This window comes from Tursiops truncatus, chromosome 5 (genome assembly GCF_011762595.2).
Source record: "Tursiops truncatus isolate mTurTru1 chromosome 5, mTurTru1.mat.Y, whole genome shotgun sequence".
Classification (NCBI taxonomy): Eukaryota; Metazoa; Chordata; class Mammalia; order Artiodactyla; family Delphinidae; genus Tursiops; species Tursiops truncatus.
The window spans coordinates 124908377-124926869 of NC_047038.1; the positions used below are offsets into that span (position 1 = coordinate 124908377).

General features: G+C 32.2%; 1 protein-coding gene across 5 annotated transcripts in view; it reads right to left on the minus strand.

The window, feature by feature from the left end:
- Positions 1–18493, minus strand: part of SMARCAD1 (SNF2 related chromatin remodeling ATPase with DExD box 1) — a 69767-nt gene that overhangs the window by 3985 nt on the left and 47289 nt on the right. For all 5 annotated transcript variants that reach the window (XR_002174630.3, XM_019926427.3, XM_004318315.4 and 2 more), the window contains 13 exons: positions 15716–15915; positions 10082–10172; positions 7476–7575; positions 6670–6729; positions 6485–6560; positions 5603–5738; positions 4925–5062; positions 3650–3745; positions 3436–3553; positions 3117–3238; positions 1883–2071; positions 1149–1267; positions 77–259 (listed from right to left, as the gene is read on the minus strand). Coding sequence is in view for 4 of the 5 variants with exons in the window: in XM_019926427.3 (XP_019781986.1) it covers positions 77–259; positions 1149–1267; positions 1883–2071; positions 3117–3238; positions 3436–3553; positions 3650–3745; positions 4925–5062; positions 5603–5738; positions 6485–6560; positions 6670–6729; positions 7476–7575; positions 10082–10172; positions 15716–15915 (1628 nt within the window). In the remaining variant the exon portion in view is untranslated. The remainder of the gene's footprint in view (positions 1–76; positions 260–1148; positions 1268–1882; positions 2072–3116; positions 3239–3435; positions 3554–3649; positions 3746–4924; positions 5063–5602; positions 5739–6484; positions 6561–6669; positions 6730–7475; positions 7576–10081; positions 10173–15715; positions 15916–18493) is intronic.

An 18493-nucleotide genomic window follows, 5' to 3' on the forward strand; every position in this document is an offset into this window, starting at 1 on the left:
ACAGATCATATTCTAATGTTCTATACAAATTAGACTGGCATTTGATTACAAATAAATTTCAACTGCAAACACTTACTTAGTCTGGCCTACTCTATGGCATCTATCTTCTGCTTGTTTGTCATTGTAAGGATTACAGTCAATATCGTGAAGTATAACAACATTTGCTGAAGTCAGGTTTATTCCTAGGCCACCAGCTTTTGTTGACAGCAGAAACACAAAGATATCCATATCGGTATTAAACTCGTCAATTAGATGAATCCTATAAGACAAATGTATTAGGTTAAATCTCACAAAAGGGTATATAATTAAAACTGAAAACAATCACTTCACATGGAAAATAAACTTGAAGATGTAAATACATGCTCTTGGCATTCTAGTTATTTTTCCTGTAGCTATTTTATTGAAAAGACCTATCCAATTCACCAACTTCTTTTCTATACCATTTATCTCCCTACTAACTCTAACTATTCAGATTTGATTAATTGCTAAAGGACTGTTTTGTCCTTTGTTTAATGACTTCTGGCTTTTCTAAATTCTGTACACAGCTTTTCAATCTTTAACCTTCTCAGAGTCTGCCAGCTGTGACTCATAGACAATATACCCGATGAACTAAGAATCTCAAAATCAAACTATAATGATGTTTTAGCAAGACTTCTTTTCTTACTCTAATGCAGGAAAAAAAAAATTTACTCTGGCTGATAAAAAAAAATAAACCAAAGATACGATGCAGTTTAAACACACTAGAAAAAGCATTTCAACTAAGACAATCTTTTTAAACTCTGGGAATTAAAAAAGAAAACAAACAAAAAAACAAACTCAAACTTACTCAATTACCCTTAAAATATGAAAAGCCCAAGATTTTAAGATAACCTTGGTTTAAAGATAAAGTGTTTTAGACTTAAAATGATTTTTAAAGAGAAAACACTGACAAATATATAATTCTAGTAGTTGTTTCAAAATATATTTGTATACGATTCAGACCAAAAATTAAATTTTCTTCATCTTAAGTTAATGAATGATTTAAAGTAACCAAACGTAAGACTCAAAGCAATACAATTCCATCAAATGCCCTAGACATTTAAAATTCTAACATTTACTCTTATTTGAGGGTAAGGTGGAGAGATTTTCTGAAACTAAAGTATACCAACCTTTCAGAAATCTGAGTCTTTCCATCTAATCTGAGGTACCTATGCTGATGATGTTTTAAGAGAACCTCTAAAATATCCAGCATCATGGTAAATTGGCTAAATAATACAACTCTATCACCCTGTGGAAATACATATATTAATTAGACACATAACAAATAAAATTATAAGTATCTAATGAAAACCTGCTTCTTTAATAATAACAATCATAGCTAAAGTTTCTTATTTTAGATTACGTATAAGTAAATTATCTTCTAAACTTTGACGTAAAATTTATTTTTAAGACTAATTAATGGGAATAGCTACTAAGTACTACTTAGATTGTGATCTAAGTAGTACTTAGATTTATATGATCTATTTATATCTATTTATAGATCATATTTATATGATCTATTTCACATATAAATTGTAGTATTAATTTATTTTACATAGTATCAATATCTTCAAAATATTAATTTTGAAGCAACTATATAGATTGTCACCTATGAAATAATGACAATTAAAATTATTTTTAAAAAACATCAATATAGATATATTCTACTAACTTCTGTTAGATGGAAGAAGAGTAATCAGGAAAACATATGCCCAAATATATCCAAAAAATGCTCAAACACCAGTTTCTAGAAGAATGTAGAACACAGGCTAAAGCTTCAAGAAAGTCAAATCATGCCAGAACTGTTTCAAAGAAGTTGAACTAACTGGGGAAACATATAAGGAGCAGTATTCTTCTTTAGTACCTTCTGTTTCAATTCAGACAAGATGCAGCCTAAAACTCGAAATTTTCCAGAATCTAAAATCAAGTCCATGTCTAACTGGAAGTTATTAATGTGTCGATACTGTTTACAAAGTACATGTAATTCAAAGTCTGTCATAACTTCCATATCTTCAAAGATCAGGTCAGGGTTAGCCTCACAATGTGTAGGTTCCTCAAAACAAAACAAAACAATATATACTTCAAAATGAAGATAATTTATAATATGATTAGAACAACCTAATAAAATTGTTTACATCTGATAAAATATCTAAATCATAAAACATTTTAGTGCAACAGATTTACCAAAGGAAACTGATATTCATTTTTTTAGGTACAATAAAGGGGGGAAGTTCTTATTGTTTTAGAGATAACACACTGATAAATTTACAGATGAAATGTCTAGAATTTGGTCCAAAATGATCCTGGAGAGGATTCGAGGTGAAACAAGAGAGAGTTGTGTCATTCCAGATGATAACTGTAGAAAATGGGTGAAGGTTTCATATGCGTAGAAGATTTCATTATACAATTCTCTCTACTTTTACATGTCTGAAATTTTCCGTAAGTTTAATATAAAAAATTTTAAAAAGGCAAATGGTTGCTTTAAACACAATGATCTGCAAGGAGAAATAGGGGTAGGTTAAGGGAGAATGAGACAAAAATAGAGAGTAACAGCTAAAACTGTAGACAAAATACAATAAAGAAGAAATAAAATGAAAAAAATAAACGGAGAAAAATGCCTCATAATGCAGGACATACAATCTGATGAATATTTTTGGTGAAAAATAAATAAAAGAAGTGTATTATGGAAGTCCAGACCAGGAGCTGGCAAACTTTTCCTGTAAATATTTTAGGCTCTGTAGGCAAAATAATGTTTTGCAACTCTACTCCACTCTGCCCTCATACTGAGAAAGCAGTCACAGAAAACAAAGAAACAAAAGGGTGTGGCTGTGTTAGAACAAAACTTTATTTGTAGAAATAGCTATTGTCATATTTGGTCCTAAGGCCATAGTTGGCTGACTCTTGATGTAGACTGTCAGTCCTTCTTGGCTCTTATGTCCCCTGAATTATTTTGAACTCTGTGTTAAAAATGTTTTTCTTAAATACGTGGTTAATTAATATGCTTACTAGGTTCAATGGTCTGATTTTTAGACTAACAATGAACCTCATGTTTATTGGTGTTAATAAAGCTTAGTTCTAGCATAATACAAAATCCTTACCTTTAGCATAAGCTGAGACATTTCCTTGAGTTTTTCAGCTGTGTAATATTGGCGATGTAATAAAGGATGATTGGCCATTTTTCTCAACTGCATCATGACATTGCACATTTCTGTGTTTTTTTCTGTAACACATTAAAAACAACAAGCTGATAGCTGTTTGTTGAAATACAACTCAATGCAAACAAAAGGTTTTAAAACTATTTCTTCAAATTCCAACTAATTTTAAAAAATGAGCAAATCCCACTATCATAGGACTAAACAAAATGCAGCCCTAGTACAGAATTATTTTTCATATAAAATTGTGAAAATCAGGTTATACCCATGTTATTGATAGATTTTTTCAATCTGTTGAAAAGACCCAAATAGAGTTGCTCCTGCTTCTCTGACATTGCACACAACTCAATTCGATCTTTCTTGGGGGGTAGCTGCTTGAGAACCTGTGAAAGGAAAACAGTTGAAGCAGATCATTCAAATACAGAAGAAAACAGATTTTTAAAAACCAATCATAATAAAAATATGCAGATAAGAGTTACCTCTTCTTTTACTCTTCTGAGAATAAATGGTTTTATAATTTGTTTTGCATGTGCTATTCTCTCCTTTTCATATATAGTTTGCTCATCTGCTGATTTCTAGGTAAAATAAGAAAATGACCTTTTAAATTATTCATTTAAATGATCACAATAACAGTATTACAGAACATGAAAATCTCTCTCACTACAATCTGAGTTATTTCCCAGAGAAACTCAATTCATTCTAGATGGACTTGAATTCTGGGCTGTAATATATTTCCTAAAGCTCCACATGTATTTTGAGGTTTTGTGACACGTAATCGTGTACTCTGCAGAGGTAATGAAATTGAACTGCACTAGGATGGTGTTCAGAAGTAATTAACTGATAAGTCATCACTGATTACATAGATAACTCTCTTGAAAAAATATGTGTGTGTTTAAGATAGTTTGGGTGGAGGGGAAGAGAGAGATAAGTAGAAAACTTGTATTTATTTGTGGAAAATGGTCCCAAAAGAAAGCTAGTGCGGGTCTACAGAAATCGGACGGTTCCTAGTCAAAACCTGTTAATTTTGGAGAAGAGGAATTTTATTCTAAGAAATCCTCCACATCCTATGATCTGCTAGGCCATCAAGTGGGATGGAATACATTAGTGAAAGTTAGAAAGGCAGTCAGTTTGCAGTAGAAGATTATCACAGAAAATTCTCGCAGAATACATGTGATTTGGGTGTGTCAAGAATCTATATTACCATTGCTGTACTGGAAAATGAGAGTTCTTGAAAACTACACTCTTACTTTTTCTAAGCAATAGGGAAAAAATTAACCAGATTTTCTTTGAAATAGGATTTCCTTATTGTGACTTTTAGAAATTGTTACTTTTTAATTTATGGAGTTTTAATTCAAAACATATTTCCCAGTGGGGGAATTTTCTGGATATTCTACTTTTGCCCAGTTTTATAGTTTACCTATTAAAAAATGCTAATTTACCTAATTTTAATAAAGAAGATGGTAGCTCACATATTATATATCTGAGCTACCCACTAATTTTAAATTGTCATTCTTCAGAAAATTAGGATATTAAAAACCAAAACTTTTAGACAATGATTATAGAAGCCACCAATTTATTTCCTATTGTATTCTGGCTGACTTCCCAACTCATCCGAACATAGGATATCAACTACTTAAAACTTATTTCATAGCACATATGCTACATGAAAACAAGAAAAAGAGATAAAATAGAAAAACGGTCCGGGTAAAACGCAAAGTAAGACAGTTGAGAAAAAAATATGAATTTATGCTTACTGTCTTAGAAGAAAACATTCTTCGTATTTCACTGGTGCTACTACTGAACATGTGCGGCATAACAAAATTCAACAGCGACATGAGTTCTAACAGGTTATTCTGCACAGGTGTGCCTGTGAGCAGCAAACGGTTATTTGCCTGTGAACAAAGGTAAATTTTAGATTAGTATTTTTTTTTTTTTAAAGATCCACATCCTTCTTGTTCTCCCCCTCAGTGAGGGAGAAAAAAATTAAAACCATTATTAGTAATATAACATTCTGTCATAAAAGATAAGTAATTTAGAAAAATTATCATATATTGTACTTTAAGGTAGAATGTGTAAAACTAAGTCTCATTTTATTAAGTAGGTAACTTGTGTTCCCACATTACTTTTTGATGAGGCAATGGAAGAAGACAGATTATATCTGATATTCATGAAGTTTGTCCTATAGAACAAAGGTTGGCAAATTGAAGCTCATGAGCTAATGGTTTTTACATTTTAAATGCAGTGTTTGAAAAAAAACGAAAAAGCAAAGAACAAGTGAGAGAAGCTGAATGGCCCACAAAGCATGAAATATTTACTTACCTGGTCCTTTACAGAAAAAGACTGCTGGTCTCTGATATAAAATACTATATATATTAAAATACATAATCTGAAATTTTATCATAATTGGACAAATTCACAGAACACTCTCTTACATTAATTGTCATAAGGTGCTGGTAGCGGATGGAGCCCATATTCTTCAGCATATGGCCCTCATCAAAAATTGCGTAATTCAATTTCAGCCTACGAAACAGACTACGATCATCAGAACTGCTGATTGCACAATTATACCTGTTGCCAAAGAAAAAACAATCTCTAAGATCATACCTTTAAGACATGGACTCGTGAGATTTAATGTTTTGACAAATTATTTTTATGTACATATTTCTAATAGCCAGTAGCTAAAAGATAACACTAGACACAGTTGGTACTCAAATAAATATTGATGTACTTATATCCAAAATTATTGATGTACACGTAACCAAGTTACAAAAGCTGCAATATGCAGTTAAAAGACAATTCATATGTTATAATGTAATTAGACAACTTCTACACATCTAGGAAGAGGCCAATTTGGGTACAATTTATATGTAACCTGCAATTATTACACACTTTGCTTTATGAACTGTTATATTTTAAGAAGCAGTAGAAAAAAGAACATGAAGATAAGACATTTCTGTTAAGAACATGACACCATTTTATTAAACTAGTAGAGTGAAACCAAGAAATAAGAGTTAACAGCAGCTAGCAAGACTATATATGAAAATGGAGTCCATTTTATTAAGAAAAGATGAATTTTCGATGAATTCTTTTAATCATGACCTCCTATAGAATTAACAAAAGACTGCTATCATGGCATTATACACCAAACTGAAAAATGCCTGAATCTTCAACATAACTCATTCTATTGCTTTTGTTGCATAGTTCTTAGCACAAACTCTCCTTTATTTTACTACTAATATTTTTAAAACATTTTTAAAAAATTTAGGTGGATGTACAAAATTATTTTTCCAAAAAAATTTTTTCTCAATACTTACGTGGTCACGATTACATTGTATTCTTCGTATTTACTATGAATGTTATATCTAATCTGTTTACGTTCTTCTTGAGAACCTAGAATTTAAAAATGACACATACACACTGATTGTATTTATTGTACTTTACTGTATGCTAAGATTTTAAAGAGGTCTCCAAAGTTAAAAGGATAATGACATATTCTTACCATAGTAACAGAGCACCTTTAAAGTGGGACACCATAAATTAACTTCCCTTAGCCAGTTATCTATGAAACAAAAGAGATATTACTTGCACCTGCTACAACAGGTAGACGTGTGCACTGAAATGAACACTAAAGTCTGAGAAGTTCTACCCAGAAATTATTTTTATAAAATAATAGAAGATAATTTTTAAAAATCACAAGACTCTTCACAATTTTACTCTTGATGATTAAAATGACTTTGAGATTTTGAGGTGGCATCAAAATGAAGAGCAGAGGGCCAACCATTATATTTATAGGTGATTATTGATTTCCAATTTAAAGAGGATTTTTTTTTTTGGTACATTCATACATACATTCTCTTACTCTAGTCTACATTCAATCAATTGAGAATGAATGAAAGAGTAATTTGAGTGGGGATGATCTGCATACATTCTTTCTTAATAAATGTTTAATTATAAATTCAAAAGTGTTTCTCTTAAATTACTCATTAAAACAACTTAAAAGTATTATGAAAACAATTGATCTTTTCAAATGGTACATGATCTACAATAATTTATAGATAATCTATATAATAAGCTGAATAACTGACTTATATTGGAGTTATTTTCTTTAAAAAGACTTCCAGTATAATCAAACACACATATGCAAAGGGGTGAAAAGTGTAAGGAAACCAAAGAAATGAATATTCACGTTCACAAACTAAGAAATCTCACACACACACACACACACACACACACACACACACGGTTTTTCTTCCCCTTGTATAAAATACTACTGAGTCAAGTAAAGTTGTCCACAGTATTACAAACCTATAGTTGATGCTGGAACAACAATCAAATGAGGACCTTTATTACCCTCCTGATAGAGGTACGCTAGGAATGCAATCGCTTGAATAGTTTTTCCCAGGCCCTAAAACGAAAAGTTTAAAAGACAATATACTAGGTTTAAAAACAAACAAAAAACCCAAATAAATATTGGGAAAATGAAAGGAAAAAGAATACTTTTGGTTTTATTTATTTATGATTCCCCATGCAACTCTATGAGAATTTCTACTATATTCTTAGTTTTCAATAACACATAAAACAGATCACAATCTCCAAGTGATACTACAACTTAGTTAAGGGTAGGAATGTATTTTAACTGCTAGTTAATATGTAATACACATTGATATAGAAGACCTCTGCTTGCATATAAAGGATATAATTTTGGTAACTGTTAATATAAAGCAACTACTTAATACATACTGGCTGGATGGAGAATAATGTTCCAATGACTAACTGGAGCGGAACATATACCTATCCTATTACCCAGCAATTTTACTCCTAAAAATATATTCAAGAGATATGAGAGCATATGTCCACAAAAAGACTTGGGTAAGAATATCGATGCAGATTTACTATAACAGCCACGCACTGGAAATAATCTAAATTGCCATCAACAGGAGAACGGATAAACAAATTGTAGCATATTTATACTATGAACTACCACAAGCCAATAAAAAAACCCAAAAAACAAACTACTGATACATGTAAGAAGAGGATGAATCTTAGTAACTTTATTATGCACCAAATGAACCAGAAACAAACAGTACATACTGTATGAATCTATTTATATAAAGTTCAAAATCAGAAAAAAATTATTCTATAGTCATAGGTGTCAGAATAGTAGTGGTGGTAATGACTGAAAAGGAGCATAAGGGAACTTTCTGGGATGATGGAAATGTTTATGTCACATACAGTCAGATGGGTGTACATATATGTAAAAAGTCACTAAGCTGAACATTTGTGCATTTTATTTCAAGTAAATTATACATCAATAAAATATTGCATTAAAAAAAAAAAAGGCTCCTGAGGAAATGTAGCTCCTTAGGAGAGCTAAACATTGCCAAGTGTTAGGAAGTGAATTGCCTCCAACCCCAAACATGTTGAAGCCCTAACTCCCAATGGTGGGGTTTATTTGGAGATAGAGCCTCTAAAGAGATAAGTAAAGTTAAATAGGGTCACAAGGGTAGGGACCCAACTTCTATCATAAAAGAAGAGATGGATGTTTCTAGAGAAAAGCCATGTGAGGACACAGCAAGGTGTCCATCTGCAAACCAAACAGAGTAGCCTCAAGAGAAACCAAACCTGCCAACACCTTGATTTTAGACTTCCAGCCTCCAGAACTGTGAGAAATAAATTTCTGTTGTTTAAGCCACACTGTCTTTAGTATTTTGTTAGGGAAGCCCTAGCAGACACTACCTTATCATAAATATTGTACTCTACAGGTTACAAAAACAGTTTCACATAATATACCTCATTTGATACCAAATATAATCTTATGATACAGGAATTTTCCTATGTTTTATTAATATTGGCTCTGAGAAATTAGGTCATTTGGTAAGGATTACAGAGCCCACGAAAGGCAAATTTGGTACACAGACCCCAGATCTGATTTCCAAGTCCAGTTTCCACAACTGTACTACTCTACACTCTATACGTAATTTCTAACTATTTTGAAATTCTGCATATATTATTCAATTTTATATTAGATAAATAGCATCTCTGTTTTAACGACAGTATGAGGTATGTGTGGAAACTGTCTTGAAAAACTAAAGATTATTTTACTAGAAGCTAGCTAGAGAACAAGGATTATTACCTTTGTTAATTTTTATTTTGGAAATCTAATACACAATGTAATACATATATTCAATAAACATTTTCTCCATTGAACATTACTCATTTTTAATAAACACTTTTTAAAAAGCATAGCTGGAGGAAGGAAGGTAAAGGTTAGATTAAAGGTCAAGTTTCTACATGACAATACTTGGACTATTGGCTGTAATGAACTTCCTAAGCTTACCTTCAAGCAAAATGTGATCTGGAAAAGAACAGAAACTCAGAAACATCTAATAAAAGTAAAATGACTGAAATGATGGTGATGATAAACGTGTAGATTTATTTACTAACAAGGACAGGTACCTAGGATAAATTTTAAAGGGAGCTACAGAAAAGCACATGTAGTAAAATCTCTTTTAATATGACATATGTATGTATATGTGTATGTATATATGCATACACACACACCTACAAAAGAAAATATTCTGGAAAAAGATATATACCAAAATAGTACTTACTCTAAGATGGCAGGATTATGTGTGATTTTGTTTTTTTTTTCTGTGTATTTTTATGTAACATCTAATTTTAAAAACACATATATTTATTAATTTGATGAGAAAGACAAAAAACCTATTTTCATTTTTGAGGGGAAAGTTAGGAGGTTAGAACTAAGATAAGCAACAGAAAACTGAGAGGAGTGAGAGGGATTATACCTTGGTAAGAGCAGTAAACTAATAGGGACAAGGGAAACTTTCATCTTTTGAATGACAGCAAGGATGCCTATTAATGATAAATCCTAGAAATAGAGTACTACTTACCATTTCATCTGCCAAAATGCCATTAAGTCCATGTTTATGTACCAATGCCAGCCAATTCAAACCAACCTTCTGATAGGGCTTGAGTGACAAACTGGTAAAGAGAGAGTTACCAGATATTATAGATTTATACCTCTATTAGTTTTTTCTACTAGTTTTCTGAGAAGAGGTTTAGGTTTACAATGCACCAAAAAACTGAAGTATCTAGTTATAGTCTTACCTTTTAACTTACTGTTAAAAGCTATTTACACTTACTTAAGAAAATGAACCCAAAACATAATACATTTTAAAAAAACCTCTCAAATTTTATTCTGTATTTGTTGTTTCTGGCAATAAGAATTACCAAAAAATTTTCACATTCAGTCATAATGTAATGCCACCAAATTAATTCCACAAATGATCAGAATATTAACAATGATAACATATTACTAATATAATATTTATACTCTAGAAAAATGTACTGATTTGAATATTAGCACAGTAAGGAACTTAAAGTATTAGCACAAAAACATATGCATAATTTGCTACTTTGCCAGGCTGATTTAATAAAACTTGCTGACTGAATGCCAATCACCTCTAATATCACTGGTATGTATAATTCTGGAGGATGTATGTATGTATGTGTGTATTTATGTTTGAACTACATATAAATGTAAATTTGCTAGGCATCAATAAAGACCAGTGAGTAGAAAGCAGCAGGCATGTGTCAAAAATCTTATTTAATTTGTGAACACATGAACAGACTAATCCCTGGGAGCAACTTGCTTGGATGGCAACATGGAAGGGGTCTAATGGACGAAATGGTTAGTTTTTTCTAAAAGTTCAAGTGGTTAAAAACTAATGGCAGTTATTTACTGAACATCTATTATATACAGATATACAAAAATATCATTTTCTAGCATCACCTCATTCAATCTTTTAATATTCTATTAAGGTAGTTATTTTTTAACAGATGAAAAAACCCGAGGCTCAGTAAGTTGCCTGAGGTTGCGTAGCTACAAAGTCTTATGGCTAAGATTTTAACTCATAAAAGTCTACCTCATGCAAAAGCTTATTCTTATACTCACTGGGAAGCATAAACCCCACATTAACATAAAAACTTAGGACAAGGCCATGCTTCTCACTCTACAGCTTTTATCATATCCCCTTAATTTCCTGTTACACAGATCCTATCTGCACAGGGAGAAGGGGTCTGATAAATGGCTCTGATAAATGGTTAAGGGGTCAAATTCTGAAATCAAGACACTTTAATTAGAACAGGGATCAAAGAGGTGAGGTCCAAAGATATCCATCTTAAATCAGAATCTATGTTTCAACTGTGGGGTACGCAATCTATAAAATAATTCTCATTTGAAAAAATTAAAAGTATAGGTAGGAAGAATCAGCAGTACTGCTGAAGACTTTACAGTTCATTTTTTAAAATGTCTTTGCCTTCTTGGCCAATATAATTTCTATGCCACTATGAAAGTAATAATAAACAGAATATTATCATAGACATTTTAATTTTCAGGTCCAAATAAATTCTACTATACTGGTAGAGTAAATGCTAATATTGGAATTCTAGACACTATACTTTACATGCATGGGCTTTACATGCATTATTACTTTATTTAATCTACGTTATTAAGTAGATACTATTATTATCATCATCTCCATTTAGAGATGGGATTTAGAGATTCTCTCTGGGATTCAGAGAAGTTAAGTAACTTGCCCAAGGTCACAGCTATCCAAATCCATGTCTGCAGTGGCAGAGCTGGTACTCAATCCAGTTCTGATCCAGAGTTCAGCCCTTAATCACTAAACAGCAAACATGAAAGTTTTCTCTCTGACCCACCCACTCTACAGTCGACACTTTCTATTTTTAAATAGAATTTTCATTATTTTCCCGAGTCCTTCCTACTGTCTTAGTCATCCCCCACACATTAAGGTTCACATTCCATGAAAATGATGAAACTTGATACGGTAGGCATATTACATCACTTATAAATGCATCCCAAGGGCCAACATGCTACCCCAATGTAAATTTATCACAAATAGCCAAGAAATATTCTTAACAAAAATTACTGAATATATGTTATCACCAACACATGTTGAGGAACGAGTCTAACTATTAAAATATTCTTCACTATACATAAAATTTTAAAAAGTGATGAGGAAATTTTGAGAAGCACTGAATTTTTCATTCAAATAAAATTGTTTCATCCACATTCACAAAGCAGCTATGGTAGCTGTTTTGATCAGGACATTAAATACCTGTTATATTGAAGTATTTGTTTTAAAAATATAAGTGTGTATGTGTGTGTACTCGCTCCTCTGCTAGATTTATGTAAATCACAAGTAACTTTCTGTTGCTTAGTGTCACAACAGTGCTGCCCACAACACACCCTTTCTTCAGAAAGCCAGAGGAGCACTGGAAATGTAGTTCTGGCAATCAGCTTTCCAATTCCCTCGTTAAGACAAGTTTTAAAACAGGGCAACTATATTCGTTCTCTAGCAGGCGCTAATATTTAGCTGCTATACAATCATACCTTCCATTACTTTTGACATTCAACAGTTTTCTAAAAATTTTTGTGATTGCATATGAACCCCACCCACTAGTTTACAAATAAGAATGTAATCTGCTCAGGGTTATCCAAATGGTAAGAACTATAGCCTGGGCCTTTTGAATTAGGTAAGTGATCTCTTTTCAAAAGGGGACTACAGGTATCTTTAAACTGAAGGTTTTCTTACCTCCCAATAAGGAAAAAAGTGATTTTAAGATTTTCTGAGGTCATGAAAGAAAATGAGGTAGCATGTTATTTTAAAGTTACTTGTTTTGTCGGGGGAAAAAAAATCCTTCCAGAGAGTTACTATAATTTCTTTTCAGAGCGAAAACTAAATGGGGTTTAAATTTCCTGTCAGAGAAAACTAGTATCAAAATTATTCTGAAAGGTGAGAAAGGCCTGAAATAGAAAACTGGAGTATATACAATGTGCTAAATTTAAGTTTAAAATGCAGAAATACAGGGCTACAGAAACTTTTTCAAGTAGTTCATATGAAACAGATTAGCGATGCTAGCTGACCAAAAATTTATGTCCCTCAAGTATGTCATGAACGCTGAAAATACTACCACAATAATAGTTTGTACTAATAGTAGTATCCAAACTACCAAAATATTTCTATCGTAGTACTCTGAGTTAGTCAACACATCTGCACTACTGATTTGCATTCACATCATTGTCAAATGGTTTCCCGGTAACTGTTTAGAAACATCCTGTCAAGCTGAGGATGAACAAGTTCACAAGAACCTTAGTAGATTTAGCCCAGAAAAAGACAGGACACACATAATTAAATATTATTTTATACTGAACATGTGAGAAACCTTTTCAGTTAAAACAGTTTAAAGCTGATAAATTTTAGATAAACCGCTAAAGCTTGAGAGATGGCTACATCTATGATAGGAATAAAATAGGAGAAATACTGAGGTACTTTTTTTTAACATTTCCTCACTGTATTATATTTTAATTTAAGGTAATTTTAGTTTTGACATTTTAAAATAAACATTATGAATAAAATGGTTTTGAGATACATATGAGAATTTTTTCCCTTGCAAAGACTTTATTTTTAACAGGGAGTTACAGCATGTGTGTATTCCTTTTACCTCTAAAAGGCTATTTTTCTTGTTATAATTCTTAAAAATTTCTAATAGGAAAATAGTTAATATAATTTTGCTTCAAAATAAACTTTACTATAAAGAATTTGTTCTGTTAAGCGAAAGCACAACAGCTTATTCTCCAGGATAGTTTAATATTTTCCTCTGTGCTAATAAATCCTTTCCCAGGGCAAGGAAAGTACGTCAAATGTTTCTATACTAAGCAGCCATTATGCTTGGCCAGTATACCAAGTAAAAATCTGCAAGTTGCTTGTGCAACTTACATTGGCTAAACACAAAAACCAAGACAACAAATTTCACCCCCTAAAAGTGCATTTAAATAAACTCCAAAGAGACTATCTATACAGGTTTTCAGAAGTTGTACTTTGGGACTAGATCCAAGAAGCACCTAAAAAACCCCCCAAACTATTTTTCTCACCTGTTTAATATTTCATTTAAAAAATCCTCAGTCTAATAAAAAGGATAGCTTTATTACCTGATCATACTATTTACAAGTAATAGGACTTTGTGGATGTGGGTTTAAGAGAGAAATTTTTTAAGTGATGCAATAAAGCACTTGATTTTTTAAACTCCAAATTACGATAAAGTAGACTCAACTGGGTAAGCCTTGTAGAGTGAAGAACTCCCCATATCCAATGCTGTAGAACAAGAAGGAGCAGCTCCAACTACACTTTTAGGAGATGAATTTGCTGACATGGTCATAGTTCTTTCTATGCAACAGAGAAAAGAGCTTCTTTGTGGGAACTGCATCACGTTTCCCTACACCATCCCATAGCACCCTAGAAGGGCACAGAAAAGATTGTAGCTTACTATTAAAGGCCAGTAACCATATCTTGATTTTTCTTTCATATCTTGACTTTTAATTAACCAATGATCAGCAAATATGCTTTGATCATTAACTTAGAAAAATATCAGAAGTACATAAAATCACCAACTAAGGTAAATAATTTTAATGAGACCCTAGTGCTAATCTTATTAAATACCTATCAGAAATATTTTGAACAGAAATAATTCATTTTAAAAATTACATAACACTGCAGACTATGGATACACCATAAATCATTCTAACTAGTCTCAGACCTTAGCAACTTCGACTATTTCCATGTTATTGCCTCTGTATGTATTATCACAGTAAACAATTTTATACTTTTTTTTAAAAAAGGAAGCATTCTGAACAGTCCTGAGTTTCCAGACAACTTGAAAATAAACTTTTAAAAGAAGTTCAAAACAACGCCCCGCCCGCCATATCCCAACATCATGCAAAGGAGGGGTGTTCACAATTACAAAACGCCGTTTTCATACATTCTGGTTGTTGGACAAGTTTTTTAGTGAAAACAATTTAGTGTTTTTTTTTGCAAGAACTCGGACAAGGTATTTTACTGACAGTAGCAGTTTGGGGAATATACTTTTTAAATATACACTTTTTATAATTTTTCCTTATATAATCTATTTAATAAAAGTGTCCTTTTCAATTTTTATGTGTTTTTACCTCAAAAAGATTAAAAATTTTGGGCTTTTGAAAGCATTTAATCGCATATATAGGATACTTCAATCATTTCACTTATGATCAAAAAGAAACTGAACTAAGACAAATTTTTACATTGATGCAGTTGAGCAGCTGACTCTGAAGCACTAAATTAAGAGGTAGCTAAAACCACCTTTTCAGTTTCTGTGATTATATATGAAATTATCTGTCATCAGACAAGGAAAACATAGGTTACATAAGACCATAATATCTCCTCCCTCTAAGTTACAATGTGATAATGGAGTAAAATATCCTGATGGGGGGAGGGGGGGTGACGATCAATGAAAAACAATTCATATACCACTTACATGCCATTATAGGAAACCCTGGGTTTCCCTTTTAAACATTAGTTTTCCTACCATTTGCACATTTAAGTTTCCTAGGCACAATACAGGAATAAATTCAACATTTTTATACAACTGAGATAAAATAATGAATAGGTACATACAACAAGTATTACCTTTGGTTTAGAATGGAGGGTTGTTCTATGTTCCATCCACCTCCATTTCCAGTGAGCATGGTAACTTGTTTTGTCAATTTATTTGAAATGTCTTCACATTTGTTCATAAGCCTTATAACTACATCCCTTTCTTGGATCAGTGTTTTACAGTGCCATATCAAATCTTCTGATAAGCCATTCGTTTTGGACATCTTTGTGAACTATGGCATGAAAAGAAAAATAATTTAACAGTTCAGATCTAGTAAATAGGGAGCCAATTTCTTTCTCTGTGAGGGAAAAAAGTTTGTTAAACTTTTACTAATGACCTTAATCAAATGTGAAGAGAACCTGCATTTGCATTCTCACGTTTCACTTTGATAAATCCTACTGTCACCTCAAACTCATCATGTTGAAATAAAACATACCTTTTTCCTCAAAACGCACCATCCCAAGCTTGCTACCTTGACCCTGGTAGCTGTTCTCTTATGGGAGAAACTCTAAAGTAATTGTTAATGTCTCCTATCAGGTTTTGTCTTCAAAACCTCGGATTTATGACTATTACCAAAGGTAATAGTGCCAAATATAAAAACTGCATACTAGATCTCTTGCCTCCATTTTTGTCACTTCCTATGAATATAAGATTAATTTTCCTAAAACATACTTTGCCCTATCATCACAGTACAACCCCTCAAGCTTACAAAACTCCAATTATTATTTGTCACTTGATATTTTTATCTAAACTGAGACAACTACTACTTGGAAAGATATTATGTGAATCAAAAGTATACCGTGACCAATTCAATAATTTGATAAAAGTTAAGAATAGTATCAATTTCAATACAAGACTTGTATAAATGGGTTTGTGTGAAAACTCAGAATTTCTTTCAAAATGTATTTGTATTTATTTTTCTAAAGGAGACACTGAATACTTTACAAGGTAAAAGCTGTAACAGAATTAGAATTTTCCCAAATAGATAGCTGAAAAAAATATATCCTGAAGAACTATACAAAAAAATATTTTTAGTGTAAAGGATTAGAAAAAAGCCCAGTAGCTATTTGAAAGCTGTTTGTTGGGCAAAAAGAAAAATACCATAATCCAGAACAAAGGAAACTAAACTAAAACCATCTGTTAGAATAAAGCCACACATGGTTTTGATTCATAGTATCGTATTTAGCATATTCTTTCAAGTTATGACAAGAATCTCATTAACAGCTCTAAATAATCCCCATGAACACACAGTATTTCTAAGTTCACAGAGAAGCTCAAGCAACAGAAATTCAATACTCAGAGGATATACTAAGAAAATTTCATAAAAAATGCAGCTTATACTAACATGTATTTTTCACATCTAACCTAGAGTAGGTTGGTAGAAATGAAACTTACTCATCTATTCCAAAGCCATGTTATTACTCTACTGCAGGAATAAAAAACAAAACAAACCAAAAACTTAGCATGCCACAAAATGGCATCGTGAAATAAAAAGTTATTTGTACACTACTTTATATTTTCACAAGGACAACATTCATAATCACAATGTAATCTCCCACTCTGTACTTTCCAGGGAAAAAGATGTAAACATAAAGAACAGGATATGTAAGAATCAGTGCCTTGAAGATTTTAATGAGGTTTTACTAGAACTCTTAATTAAAATATTTTTATTTTTAAATGGAACCCCAAAATTATAGGCCAAAAAACCAATCTCATGCCTATTGTGGGGTAGTGTGTTTGCGATATGCTGTGTGTGAGAGAACCAACGAGAATAACCAGGAAAAAAAAAAGAAGGAAAAATATATTGTGTGCTTTGTATGTGCCAGAAACTACTAGGTGTCTTTTATTCACTAACTCATGCAGTTCTCACAACTGCAAGATCAGTCCACCAGTTCTGGATGAATAAAGATTCAATTTCCAAGGTCACAAAGTAGGATAAAAGATTCCAAAGTCTATGCTTTTCTCTTTTCACTAAAACTAGTACTTCCCAAAACAAAACAAAAAAAACCCTTAAAAGTTAAAAAACACAGGGGGAAGGGTGGGATTGATATGTACACACTGCTATATTTAAAATGGATAAGCAACAAGGACCTACTGTATAGCACAGGGAACTCTGCTCCATGTTATGTGGAAGCCTGGATGGGAGCAGAATTTGGGGGAGAATGGATGCATGTAAACGTATGGCTCAGTCACTTTGCTGTGCACATGAAACTATCACAACATTGTTAATCAGCTATACTCCTATATAAAATAAAAGGTTAAAAAACAAAAACCCTTTTTTCTGTAACCAACTGCCATTTTTTTGTTGGTTTTTTTTCTTTTCTTTTCTTTTGTAGTTAAGTACTACCCTGGCTGGTGAAAGTACCTGGTATACAGACATAGTCCCTTGTCCTCGTGTGGTTTATAGTCATTGGGAAAGACATGCAACATACAATTTTAAGTCTTAACAACTGGTATTATAAGGGAAAAAACAAAATTTCATGGGTATTTTCAAAAGGAGAGTAATATAATCTAGGATCTAGGAAGTCCAGAAATCAGAAAGAACTGTTTTGACTCAAGGAAGATCAATTCAGTATGTCAGAACCTAGAGAAGAGAGAAACATACATTAAAAAAAAAAAGAAACAACCAGACATTACCGTTTCCTGATGAAAGAACATACCACCAACCATGTAATAGTACTGATGGGAGCATTTAATTCTAATCCTTATTCCACAGAAAATATAACCAGAAAAGCCCCGACTGGGAAGCTATAGAACAAATGATCCAGTTTCTTCACCAAAGATATTACAGGAAGGGGGGAGGGGGAGGG